At 45.0% G+C, this 12,478-nt stretch overlaps 1 protein-coding gene across 3 annotated transcripts in view; it reads left to right on the top strand.

Moving 5' to 3' along the window:
• Window positions 1-11,402, top strand: part of FGD1 (FYVE, RhoGEF and PH domain containing 1) — a 153,438-nt gene extending 142,036 nt beyond the window's left edge. For all 3 annotated transcript variants that reach the window (XM_073540972.1, XM_073540974.1, XM_073540973.1), the window contains exons 9-18: window positions 206-264; window positions 511-657; window positions 2,036-2,128; window positions 2,299-2,378; window positions 4,454-4,484; window positions 4,634-4,735; window positions 4,861-4,986; window positions 5,557-5,715; window positions 5,990-6,133; window positions 8,338-11,402. In XM_073540972.1, the coding sequence (XP_073397073.1) occupies window positions 206-264; window positions 511-657; window positions 2,036-2,128; window positions 2,299-2,378; window positions 4,454-4,484; window positions 4,634-4,735; window positions 4,861-4,986; window positions 5,557-5,715; window positions 5,990-6,133; window positions 8,338-8,604 (1,208 nt within the window). In that variant the 3' untranslated portion in view covers window positions 8,605-11,402. The remainder of the gene's footprint in view (window positions 1-205; window positions 265-510; window positions 658-2,035; window positions 2,129-2,298; window positions 2,379-4,453; window positions 4,485-4,633; window positions 4,736-4,860; window positions 4,987-5,556; window positions 5,716-5,989; window positions 6,134-8,337) is intronic.
• Window positions 11,403-12,478: the final 1,076 nt, after the last annotated feature.

The following is a 12,478-nucleotide window of genomic DNA, read 5'->3' as shown; positions in this document are numbered from 1 at the left end:
CATTGTGGCGTGCACTAACTTTTTGTTAAAATTCTCCTGCTCTGTGAGCACTGGGGGTGTGTAGTGTTTTTTTTGCGAATTCAATATGTATACTTTTAGACAGAGCCATACTGCCCACCAGTGGCTGCAGTGTTTATACCCTACTCTTTTTTTTGGGGGGTGTCTTTTAGATTAGGCTCTAACAAGACCATTCTTTTTCTCACAGAATCTTTGGACCTTATTGCAACCGCAGCTGAGCATTCGAATGCAGCTATAAGAAAAATGGTGAGGAATCCATAATTTCAAGATATTCTGCTTTTCTCCAAAGGTTCCCTTTAAATAATGAAGTCCAAAATGCTTAGGTCTGGTCAAATTTCATTCCTCACCCCCTTATGGGTGCCCTGTAGTATGGTGATGCTGAGATCTGTGGGTTCTCCAGGGCAGATCATGACACCAGTCTGTCCTCCACCATGATCCAAAGTGACTCCAAAATCTCAGTCTGTTGTCACATCTTCTCTCTCGTTCTTACAGGAAAGGATGCACAAGCTCTTAAAAGTGTATGAACTCTTGGGCGGAGAGGAAGATATTGTGAACCCCACTAATGAGCTGATCAAAGAGGGGCATATACTTAAACTGTCAGCAAAGAACGGGACTACCCAGGACCGATACCTCATACTGGTGAGTGCCCGCTTTACACACGGCCAGTGAATGATCATCATTGCCTCCAATCTGTGGCTAAAGGCCAGTTTCACATGGACGACTTTCACAATACAGACCATGATGTCTGCACCGGCCATGGATCTCCTGACCCAAATTCAATAGCCTCATATATATATATATGTAATGTTGTCAAGAGCTGTAGTCATGACTGACCTGTCATGCGGTTATGCTCTGGCACCTTACAGGAAAAGAGTGTCCCAGTCCCAGTGTGCTGTCAGGTGTGGGGTGCATCACACTAACATGTGGGCTATAGGCCTCCATCCTCAGGAGCTGCTGCACATAACTTGGGGGAACCAAGCTCATTGCAACATGCAAACATTTACTGGTCCGTTCAAGTTCATCAGGTTGTAGCATGTGAGATAGGCCACAACACTTTATAATTCTTACTTCTGTAATACAACGCATCTTCAGCCCCACCACTCATTCATCCTGGACTCTCCCTAAGCCCACTGACTCCATCAGCCTCAGGATTATCCTGTCCACTTCAGCAGTGCTCCTGGGACCAGCCATCTTCCCTTTGCGCGGTTTGATGCCCACTGACCTCTGTATGTCAGAAGACCAGGCGCTCTCCCTAGTACCTGGACCGAGCTCTAGGCTCCGGACGTTGCAGGAATGTCCGCAAGGGATATCAGTATGGCCTCCCATTTCCTGGAACAATAGGTATATGCTGGCCCTAGCAGCCCACTGTACTTGAACATGACCTTGTCACTGCATTTGGAGTCTCTACCAGGATGTACCTTCTTTTTACTAGACTGGGCTAGTTCTATCTATTAACTATATCCTATCCTATAGACTAAACCTATTATCCTACACTATTGCTAAGCCACTTAACTAAATAAACAGCACTATACTATCCCAAGTCTAACCCTGCTCTATGCACTACTTGCATTGTACATTAACACTTTACATTATTTTTTACCATCAGACAATATAAAAGACGCACATCACTGTTCACATTACACAAAACCACATGACACTGTACATATAGGAACGCAGCAGAGCAGTCCATCACTCTTACATATACACCAGGAGACCCATGGTCAGTCTGAGCTCTAACCACGTAGGAGGTTAACTGAGAGGTGTTAACTGATCAAGCATTAAAAAGATGACGGCAGAACTTAAACTCTTTGTTCTGGGCCTGATGAGAGTTGTAGTTTAGTCACAGAACTGCAGTACGAAACAAAGCCACCGATGGTCCTGTGCCTTTATACATAATTCCTCAGATCTGCACATCAGCAATCGCCAAAAGCCGGATATAACTGAGAATAGTTGGATATATTTCCCAAATTAGCAGACACTCGTAATTCTAAGTACGTGCCATTTTTCCTTTCTGCAGTTCAATGACCGCTTGCTGTACTGCGTTCCAAAGCTGCGTCTCATTGGTCAGAAGTACAGCGTGCGGGCGAGGATTGATGTGGAGGGGATGGAGGTGAGTGTGTGATATGTACATGGCGATACATCGCTCTTGGGGCTTGTGCGCACTGAGTCTTTTTGCTGACTTTTTGAGGAGGGTTTTTATAGTTTTCACTACAGAAATCTCAGTGTGAACATCCCCTTCCACATATTCAGTACTTCTTACATGTGGTCTTCTCTCCATAGCTGAAGCACAGCAGCAGTCCCAACCTCACTAGGACGTTCTTAGTGTCTGGGAAACAGCGCTCCCTGGAGCTGCAGGCCAGGTAGGGTGTTACAAGCGGTAAGAGTAGACTGTATGCTTTGTGGCCCAGATTACAGGCTCGGTATTATAGGGTTGTCCACTGTGGACTGTACCCGTTTCTTAGTCCAGGCTACATTGCCCTTCTCATGGAGCACAGACTTGCTGTCCTAGCCATGTATCTACTTAGTGCCCTGGGTGCAGCAGAGATACTCTTTGCCCCCTGCCATATTTCTCCTACACACAGTGACCTTGAAGATACAGTGGGTACGGAAAGTATTCAGACCCATTTAAATTTTTCACTCTTTGTTTCAATGCAGCCATTTGGTAAATTAAAAAAAAAGAGTTAATTTTTTTTCTCATTAATGTACACTCTGCACCCCATCTTGACTGAAAAAAAACCCCCAGAAATTTAGAAATTTTTGCAAATTTATTAAAAAAGAAAAAATGAAATATCACATGGTCATACGTATTAAGACCCCTTTGCTCAGTATTGAGTAGAAGCACCCTTTTGAGCTAGTACAGCCATGAGTCTTCTTGGGAATGATGCAACAAGTTTTTCACACCTGGATTTGGGGATCCTCTGCCATTCTTCCTTGCAGATCCTCTCCAGTTCTGTCAGGTTGGATGGTGAACGTTGGTGGACAGCCATTTTCAGGTCTCTCCAGAGATGCTCATTTGGGTTTAGGTCAGGGCTCTGGCTGGGCCAGTCAAGAATGGTCACAGAGTTGTCTTAGGGTCATTGTCTTGTTGGAAGGTGAACCTTCAGCCAAGTCTGAGGTCGAGAGCACTCTGGAAGAGGTTTTCATCCAGGATATCTCTGTACTCTGTAAGTTCTATCTTCATCTCATCAGATCAGAGAATCTTATTTCTCATAGTCTAGAAGTCCATCATGTGTTTTTAGCAAACTCTATGCAGGCTTTCATATGTCTTGCACTGAGGAGAGGCTTCCGTCGGACCACTCTGCCATAAAAGCCCGACTGGTGGAGGGCTGCAGTAATAGTTGACTTTGTGGAACTTTCTCCCATCTCCCTACTGCATCTGTGGAGCTCAGCCACAGTGATCTTGGGGTTCTTCTTTACCTCTCTCACCAAGGATCTTCTCCCACGATTGCTCAGTTTGGCTGGACGGCCAGGTCTAGGAAGACTTCTGGTGGTCCCAAACTTCTTCCATTTAAGGATTATGGAGGCCACTGTGCTCTTAGGAACCTTGAGTATTGCACAAATTCTTTTGTATCCTTGGCCAGATCTGTGCCTTGCCACAATTATGTCTCTGAGCTTCTTGGCCAGTTCCTTTGACCTCATGATTCTCATTTGGTCTGACATGCACTGTGAGCTGTGAGGTCTTATGTAGACAGGTGTGTGCTTTTACAAATCAAGTCCTATCAGTTTAACTAAACACAGCTGGACTCCAATGAAGGAGTAGAACCATCTCAAGGAGGATCACAAGGAAATGGACAGCTTGTGACTTAAATATGAGTGTCTGAACAAAGGGTCTGAATACTTATGACCATGTGATATTTCAGTTTTTATTTTTTAATACTTTTGCAAAAATTTCTACATTTCTGGGGGGGGTTTCAGTCAAGATGGGGTGCAGAGTGTACATTAATGAGAAAAAATGAACTTTTTTGAATTTACCAAATGGCTGCAATGAAACAAAGAGTGAAAATTTAAAGAGGTCTGAATACTTTCTACACCCACTGTATGCCGTGTTCCTATCGAGGGACAAGTCAGAAAGTATACAGTTCCATTGCTGTGTTCCCATTAAAACCAGTGCTGTCAGCAGTGCAGTGCCTCATGCCCATGCCACGTATTGCAGTACCATGGGCACTCCATAGGTCACTGTATTCTTTTGTTCTAGTGTAATGTGACATGTAACGGCCAAAAATCCCTCCATATGTCAGAGTAAACTCAGGGGGATATGGGGATATGGGGCTATGGCACAGGTCCATACTAAGATATGGGTGCTGCATGATAGATCTGTACAACAAGTATCACTAACCCAGGCTCTCCTTTCTGGAGCATACGGACGTTGCACTATTTTGTCGGACACTTGTTGGCATTTTTAAAAAAATTAAATATAACTTTTTTTTTTTTATAGAACTGAAGGAGAGAAAAAAGATTGGATCCAGGTGAGAATTTCTTCTTTATTAGCTTTTCCGTGTTTGTTGGCTCACATATCGCCATCGACTTGTGGGTGGCATATGGGGGCACACATAGGGTGATGCAGCGCACCCTTCTCCAGGTTTGGAAATACTGAAATGTCTGTTATATCTCATAGGCGATTGAAGCTACGATGAGTCGCCATGAGCAGACGATGGAGACTTATAAACTGCTAAACTCAACCCATCGGGAAGATGAAGAGACCCCTCCAAACTCACCGGTAACTATTCACATGATGGAAGATGGGGTGCATGGGGTTACTACAGGTCATATGACATTATAGTAAACTATGTGACGGTATTATAGGAATGGCCATCAAATAATTCAATTCTGTTTGTTTTGCAGAACACAGACTTGGGCAAGCGAGCCCCAACTCCGATCCGGGAGAAGGAGGTGACGATGTGCATGAAATGCCAAGAAGCTTTCAATTCCATAACCAAAAGGAGGCACCACTGCAAAGCATGCGGACATGTAAGTCCCCATCGTTGCCAGTAGCCACCACTAGGTGGAGCAGAACACATGTTTTTATTACGCTCTCATTGACGTCAATAGCATCCTTCCAAATTAATACATAGTGAGCTCCCTCTAGTGGAGAAAGTAGTGGCAAGCAGGAAAAAAAAATGGGATTGGGAAAGCGCTCTGAACTTCGTGGAGTCCAGCATATGCCCCTGCATTCATCTTCATGGACAAATTTGACATATTAGGGAAAGGTGCATCATATAGTCGTCTTTCTTCGTTCCAGTTTGGAGAGCGAGAGACCTAATTTCCCTGCTGGACCCCCTCCTTGTAACAGGCAGCTTGCATTGCTAGGTATCCTCCTGATCTGCAGGCAATACATTACAGCCTCTCTAATAAATAATTCCTATGGGGACCTCTTCTATCTTGGTCACTTTCTGATTTCCCTAGCTTCATTAACTCCTTCTTTTCCCATGCTTTTGTTGTGTTTATCTGCTTCTGAGATTACCATCTAGGCTAGTGTATGCCTGCTTTACAGTTCATTGATTACAGTTAATGTTCCATTTGCTGCTGTTTATTTCACAGGTCGTTTGTGGGAAGTGCTCAGAGTTTCGCGCCCGACTAGTCTACGACAATAACCGAACAAATCGCGTTTGCGTTGACTGTTACGGCGCCCTGCACGGCTCTACGTCCAGTCCGGGGTACAACGCCCATACACCACAACGGAGGAAGTCCATCCTGGAGGTACGCTCCTTCAATATGGTGAATCTGCTGAGTTTTCCCTCTCATCTGTAGTTTTAGCTATTTGGTCTGTTGACTTATTCTGTTGGTGTTCTGGCAACTCGATCGTCCTCCCCCACACTCCCAAGATCGGGTCGCTGCTCATACCTCTAGCAATTGCATTGCAAAAGTGGTATTACATGGCCCCCAAGCATATATCTAATAGGACAAACCCGCTCATTTCCTATGCTAATAAATATTGAGCATGCCATATTATTATTTATTTCTCTACCCACAGAAACAGGCATCGGTGGTGGCAGAGCACAGTGTCATGTGTAGTTATATGTACTATATGGAGAAGGGAGCCAAGAGCTGGCACAAGGGCTGGTTTGTCATCCCGCAGAATGAGCCCCTGGTGCTGTACATCTACGGTGCCCCCCAGGTCAGTATAATGTGGACAGTGCACAGAGGGAGGGAATATCATGACATTTGTGGCATATTTATAGCATAGAAAAATCACCCCCCAGATTTGTGACTTCTCTCACCTTTCAACAATTTTTTAGAGCTGATGGAAAAAAGTCTAGACGTTGTTATCAAGTGGCATAAATCCATACTGGCTCATAACATTTGTAGATTTAATTTTCTAATTTAAAGGCAAATCTATTTTCAGGGGTTCAATGGAATAGGAAAAAAAAAAGGACAAATTTTTTACGCAGTATTTTTCCTGCCCAAAACATCAGGATTTGCAGCAGAATTTTCTATTACAAATCTTAAACTTGCTCACATAGCCTTAATTGATAGGACCGGAGAGTGGGCAGTAGGAGCTCTGTTGCTGTGACCTAGAAGAGGAGCATGATCAGTAGGAGATCTGCTGCGACCTCAGAGCAGAGTGTGGGCAGTCAGAACTCCACTGTGACCTAGGAGTGGAGTGTGGGCAGTAGGAGCTCCGCTGCAGTGACCTAGAAGAGGAGCATGATCAGTAGGAGATCTGCTGCGACCTCAGAGCAGAGTGTGGGCAGTCAGAACTCCACTGTGACCTAGGAGTGGAGTGTGGGCAGTAGGAGCTCCGCTGCTGTGACCTAGAAGAGGAGCATGATCAGTAGGAGATCTGCTGCGATCTCAGAGCAGAGTGTGGGCAGTCAGAACTCCACTGTGACCTAGGAGTGGTGTGTGGGCAGTAGGAGCTCCGCTGCTGTGACCTAGAAGAGGAGCATGATCAGTAGGAGATCTGCTGCGACCTCAGAGCAGAGTGTGGGCAGTCAGAACTCCACTGTGACCTAGGAGTGGAGTGTGGGCAGTAGGAGCTCCGCTGCTGTGACCTAGAAGAGGAGCATGATCAGTAGGAGATCTGCTGTGACCTCAGAGCAGAGTGTGGGCAGTCAGAACTCCACTGTGTCCTAGGAGTGGAGTGTGGGCAGTAGGAGCTCCGCTGCTGTGACCTAGAAGCGGAGCTTGGGCAGTAAGAGATGTGCTGCAATCTCGGGGCAGAGTGTGGGCAGTCAGAACTCCACTGTGTCCTAGGAGTGGAGTGTGGGCATTATAAACTCCACTGCTGGGACCTAGAAGCAGAGCTTGGGCAGTAGGAGCTTTGCTGCTGTGACCTAGAAGAGGAGCATGATCAGTAGGAGATCTGCTGCGACCTCAGAGCAGAGTGTGTTAAGTCAGAACTCCACTGTGTCCTAGGAGTGGAGTGTGGGCAGTAGGAGCTCCGCTGCTGTGACCTAGAAGCGGAGCTTGGGCAGTAAGAGATGTGCTGCAATCTCGGGGCAGAATGTGGGCAGTCAGAACTCCACTGTAACCTAGGAGTGGAGTGTGGGCATTATAAACTCCGCTGCTGGGACCTAGAAGCGGAGCTTGGGCAGTAGGAGCTTTGCTGCTGTGGCGTAGAAGCAGAGCTTGGGCAGTAGGAGCTTCGCTGCTGTGACCTAGGAGCAGAGCATGGGCAGTAGGCGCTCCGCTATTGTGACCTAGCAGCGGAGCGTGAGAAGCCGGAGCTCCATTGCTATGACCTAAAAGCGGAGTGTGGGTAATAGGACCTTCGCTGTTGTGACCTAAGAGAGGAGCTCCGCTGCTGTGACAGCGACATATCTGTGTGGTATAGGGTATCACCAGGTCACCGCAGCGGAACCTCCACTGCACACACTCACAATCAGCTATGTGATTTCCTCCTCCATTGACAAGTGATTAGTTATTACCTTCATAGACATAACGGTCGTTACTTGCTAATTAAAGGTAATTAGAAATTTATTTGCATGACATTTTTCCTTTTTTAATTTTTCTATTCTCAAGTAACCCATTCTAAGGGATTTATCCATATAAGATTTTAATACTTACTTTATTATACTAAAGTGTTGCTGCAGTGTGTACTAAAACATAATGCCGTCGCTCATCCATGCAGTTTGGTGGTATCATGCTACCAGCGTTGAGTTGACAAACCAGCATGAGCATGGAGGAGGAGAGGTCACTTTTCTTCTTCTCCTCCCTGTACACGCTGCTTTACTGCGCTCCTATTAAAGGGGTGTCCTATCCCCATCAGAGCCTCATGCATTTTACTCTTGACGGGACACACATATAACCTAGTCTTAATGTGTACGCTCTCCGTGTGTCTGGAAATTTCTAGGTTATTGATTCTCTTCTGTCTAACAGGACGTAAAGGCTCAGCGAAGCATCCCTTTAATTGGCTTCGAAGTGACCCCCACAGAACAATGTGAGCGCTCGGACCGCAAACACGTCTTCAAGATCAGTCAGAGCCAGCTCAGCTTCTACTTCAGCCCAGAAGCCGAGGAGCTGCAACGACGTTGGGTGAACGCGTTGTCCCGAGCCGGCCGAGGGGAAGACTACAGCTGCAAAGACTTGCTTCTCGAGGCCGAGGAAGAGAACGATGGGACCGGGGACCCTCTTGGAGACACTTGAGGATTGATCCACTTCAAATCCCCCCTCTACTTATAGGACCTTACATAGGGAGGAAACATGACTTATCCGTTCATCTTCAACAGGGGAATATTACGAGCGTGGGGCCAGATTCTTGGCTTCACGTGGGGAGGGCTGGACTCACCCATAGTACTTCCATATTCTACAAAGGACCCGAAATGAGAGCTAAAACACTAGACCCCAGAGGATCAGTGACAAACATAACCTCTTGTGGGATAGCAGAGGATGGGGCTGGACCGACCCATCATCACACCCATAGGAAGCAGTCGGATGGCTGGATTGACCCATTTACACTTCCTTCCTAGGTCACCAGATGCTTCTGCACTCTTGAACTCATTCTTACTCAAACCCATCACCGGCACTTTCTCTTTTAAATATGTATTATAATTATTTTATTATTCAGCAACACTTTTTTTAAGTTGTGCTTTTGCTCATTCTAGGACCTTAGGTTCCTTTTTTGTTTTGTTTTTTTAAGAAAGAAAAAGGTTTTTTTTCATCATCATTCCAGACTCCATGCTGACAAGTCCTCTCTGAGCGAGTCCTTATGGTAGGAGAGAGGAGGAAGAATAGGGGCAGACTATAATGAAGCCAGTAAATGCTGGGATTTCTAATAAAAGTGCCATAAAATGGAGGAAGCGCTTAATAGCACAGGTGTGTACAGTGCCATATAAAAATCCACCTCATTATCCCCAATACTCCTACAGCATGCCCCTATCCCAAGTCCGTTTGTATATATCACGCCATAAGGGGGGGTTAGTATATGGATGAAGATCAATGGTTACTGACATTTTAGTAGAGAGGGAATATTTTACCCAAACCTACAAAGGCTAAAAGCATCGTACATGTAAATTCGGACCCTCGCAATTGCAGGCCTATGGGCCAGAAATAAAGGCTTCATAAATACCTATGATACTGCAGTGCTGCCACATTGAGAACAATAATACAGCTGCTAAAATGTGCCCATGTTATGGCCGTCTGAATTAGGCCCAAGGCTGTAATTTGTAGCTGAATTCCCCAGACCATAAGGCGGCACAGATCCATAGAAAGAGGCACGGGAATGATGACCATCGGATTTGCTGTATGACCCTTTCCTTTACCAGACGCCCATTATTGGGAGAGGGTCAAAATCATGCCAACTCTACCCGCCGCTATTTATGCCGATTTCACACATCTGACATTCAAGGCCTAAGTACGGACAGCGATGTCTGGTCCGGCCTTGGGTCTCCTGTTCCAAAATTGATATAAATTTCAGGTCAGGAAGCTTGTGGCTGGTCCGGGCATCGTGATCCCAACTAGGACTTTGATGTGTAAAACTGGCCTAAGGGAAAACTTTTGCAAGCCCCCCAGCACTTGTCATTGCCCACATGCCACTGCCTTCTCAATCAGCCAATGCGATAATGACAAATCAGTCCCTATGTGGCAACGGTCGACTATCTCAGCCCAGCCGCCATTACATCAAATGGAAATAGTCACCAGGCGCAATCTAAACCGAAGCATGTGCCGACGCGAATCAGGGATGCACCTTCCACCACGCGGTCTGGCATTATTACCAAAACCCAAAGTAGTCTGTATTATACCTAGTTTTGGCATCCTAGCAAAGATATTTGCTTTTTTTATGGGGGCGAGGGGGGATATTTTGCTATGATACAGGTGTCAACTGTAACATTTCCAAAAGATTTCAATATGTGGTTTATAGGGGGATAATAGAAAACAAAAATCAATTTCACCAATGGTGGGGTGGAGATACGTGACTACTGGTCAACACCGGGGACCACATATCTCCATCGAGTTAAAGTGGATCTGTCACCAGATCTCACAGTTTAAACTGCATGCATTATTTTTTCTTTTTTTAAATCTCTGATCCGATGTGACAGGTGTACTAACTTTGAAAATATCATCCTTTTTTAAAGCTTTACCAGTCATTCTGATATTAAAGTGAACATTTCACATGTCCGGTTCTAGCCGGACTCATAATATGATAATTTTATTACGTCCTTACACATTCATTCCGAAATGGATATTTTCAAAGTAAGTACACCGGCTTCATCAGCTTTTGATAAATTTATGCAGTTTGTATTGTGAAATCTGGTGGTCAGCCCATCGGAAAGGAAAAAGATCAAATGTTTATGGCACCGGAAGGGTAAACCCTTTCAATGACCAAGCGGTAATGTCATCGGTGTGTTCCTACAGTCACATCTTAGGGCCTGTGCATGCTCAGCTTGAATTTTAGATTTCCCGTTCTTACCAATGAACCCAGACAACCCAAACCAACTAAAACTGCCCTCAGTTTTCATTTACAGGATGATTTGTGCCAAGAAACAACACATTTACCTATGAATTGTGCCAAATTTTACCCGAATATCACACGATCGGGATGGATTGGACCAATTTGAGCCAATTCGGCACAGGAAAGCAGATATGTAGCAAATCTGTCTGTTTCTGGTGTTCCTCCTGACAAGTCTTCACAATACAATTTCTATTCATGTATATTTTCTACCGCCTCTCGCCGCCCCGTGAATGCCCCTCCGTGCTGGGATGCCACATGTGCTGCCAGTATTGACGTCTCTCTGCGCCTCTCCGCTTACGATCTATGTCAGCTGTTGGGTGGAGGTATGACATTGGTGGCAGGCCACTGGGGAAGTTTGTATGAAACGTACCCTCCCCCACCCCACCCCCGTGCTGGAGATATGATCTGTCCGTTCAATACAGTCTGTTTATTGCAACCAGTCTGTCTGTGTTATTTCTGTAGAAATTATTTAATAAAAATTGGCTGAGCATCATGCAACGTTTCCTACGGCATCCGACCAGCAGAATTCCTCCACTAATGGAACGCACACTGAACCAATCCGTCCTAGGTGCAGCACAAGAGAAGATCCCACGTGCACAAGGAATTTTTTGAGACCAGTTTATCATCACTTTAATTTTTATTTCATAACTCAATAGCACAAATGAAAAAGGAGCAATTTTGTAATATATCTTCTTGGAGGAATCTGCTTCTTTCCCCTCCTGGATGCATTTTTCACTCTTAATTCAACGGTAAAATCTGTATTCAGTGAAGACAGAATTCCCCACTACAGACATAGAAGATGATAGCTGATGCTTTTAAAATTCTATAGAGATGGGAGGAGCTAGAGGAAGACAGACATTCTGCTAAACCAGTTACTGTTCTCCATTGTCACATACCTGTTTCTCAGCACGTGACTCGGGGTTGCACCTGCAAAGGTTAATCCATCTCCTCTCACTCAGTCCAGCATTCAATCTCTGTCCTATGCTGCAATGGGAGCATAAATCACACTCCGACACAGACCACGCACCCGCTTCATACACACTGCCACCACTAACCGAACACACGGGCGATGAGTCCCGGAAATATTACTACTACTGTCTGTCAATCACCAGGATCATACACTCCAAGGCTATGGATGCTTTAGAGCATACAAGGTTCAAACTTATTAAAGTTTTAAGCTTTAATAGAAAAGGTACAGTGCTTACAATAAAAGGATATAAAAACATGGAAATAAACAGTGACATACAAATATGCAAAAACAGTGGTAAAATAAAAGTGAAAAAACTTACAGAAATGTCTAAACTTTGAAGTCTGGCATTCTGCTCCCTAAGGGGGGGATGAATATGGAATGGCTCACATCAGCTTGGCTGTCCCTCAATCTGTGAACATCTTTCTTTGTGTAAAGGCCTAATTTATAGATTTAACCTGGAGATCAGATTTCTAGACCAGCGTCTCAGGTTAATACTCTAATTGCTGGTTTGTGACTGAATCATGGCAACTCTACCAATGAAAACATTATTTTTCTCTGATCGCTGTTTGCATAACTTTTCTTTCTCATAGTAAATAGAT

Source organism: Dendrobates tinctorius, unplaced genomic scaffold, assembly GCF_039654945.1.
Source record: "Dendrobates tinctorius isolate UK_male_01 unplaced genomic scaffold, ASM3965494v1 ptg000120l, whole genome shotgun sequence".
Lineage (NCBI taxonomy): Eukaryota > Metazoa > Chordata > Amphibia > Anura > Dendrobatidae > Dendrobates > Dendrobates tinctorius.
The sequence above is the reverse complement of the archived record's forward strand: the minus strand, read 5'-3'. Positions and strand labels throughout refer to the sequence as shown.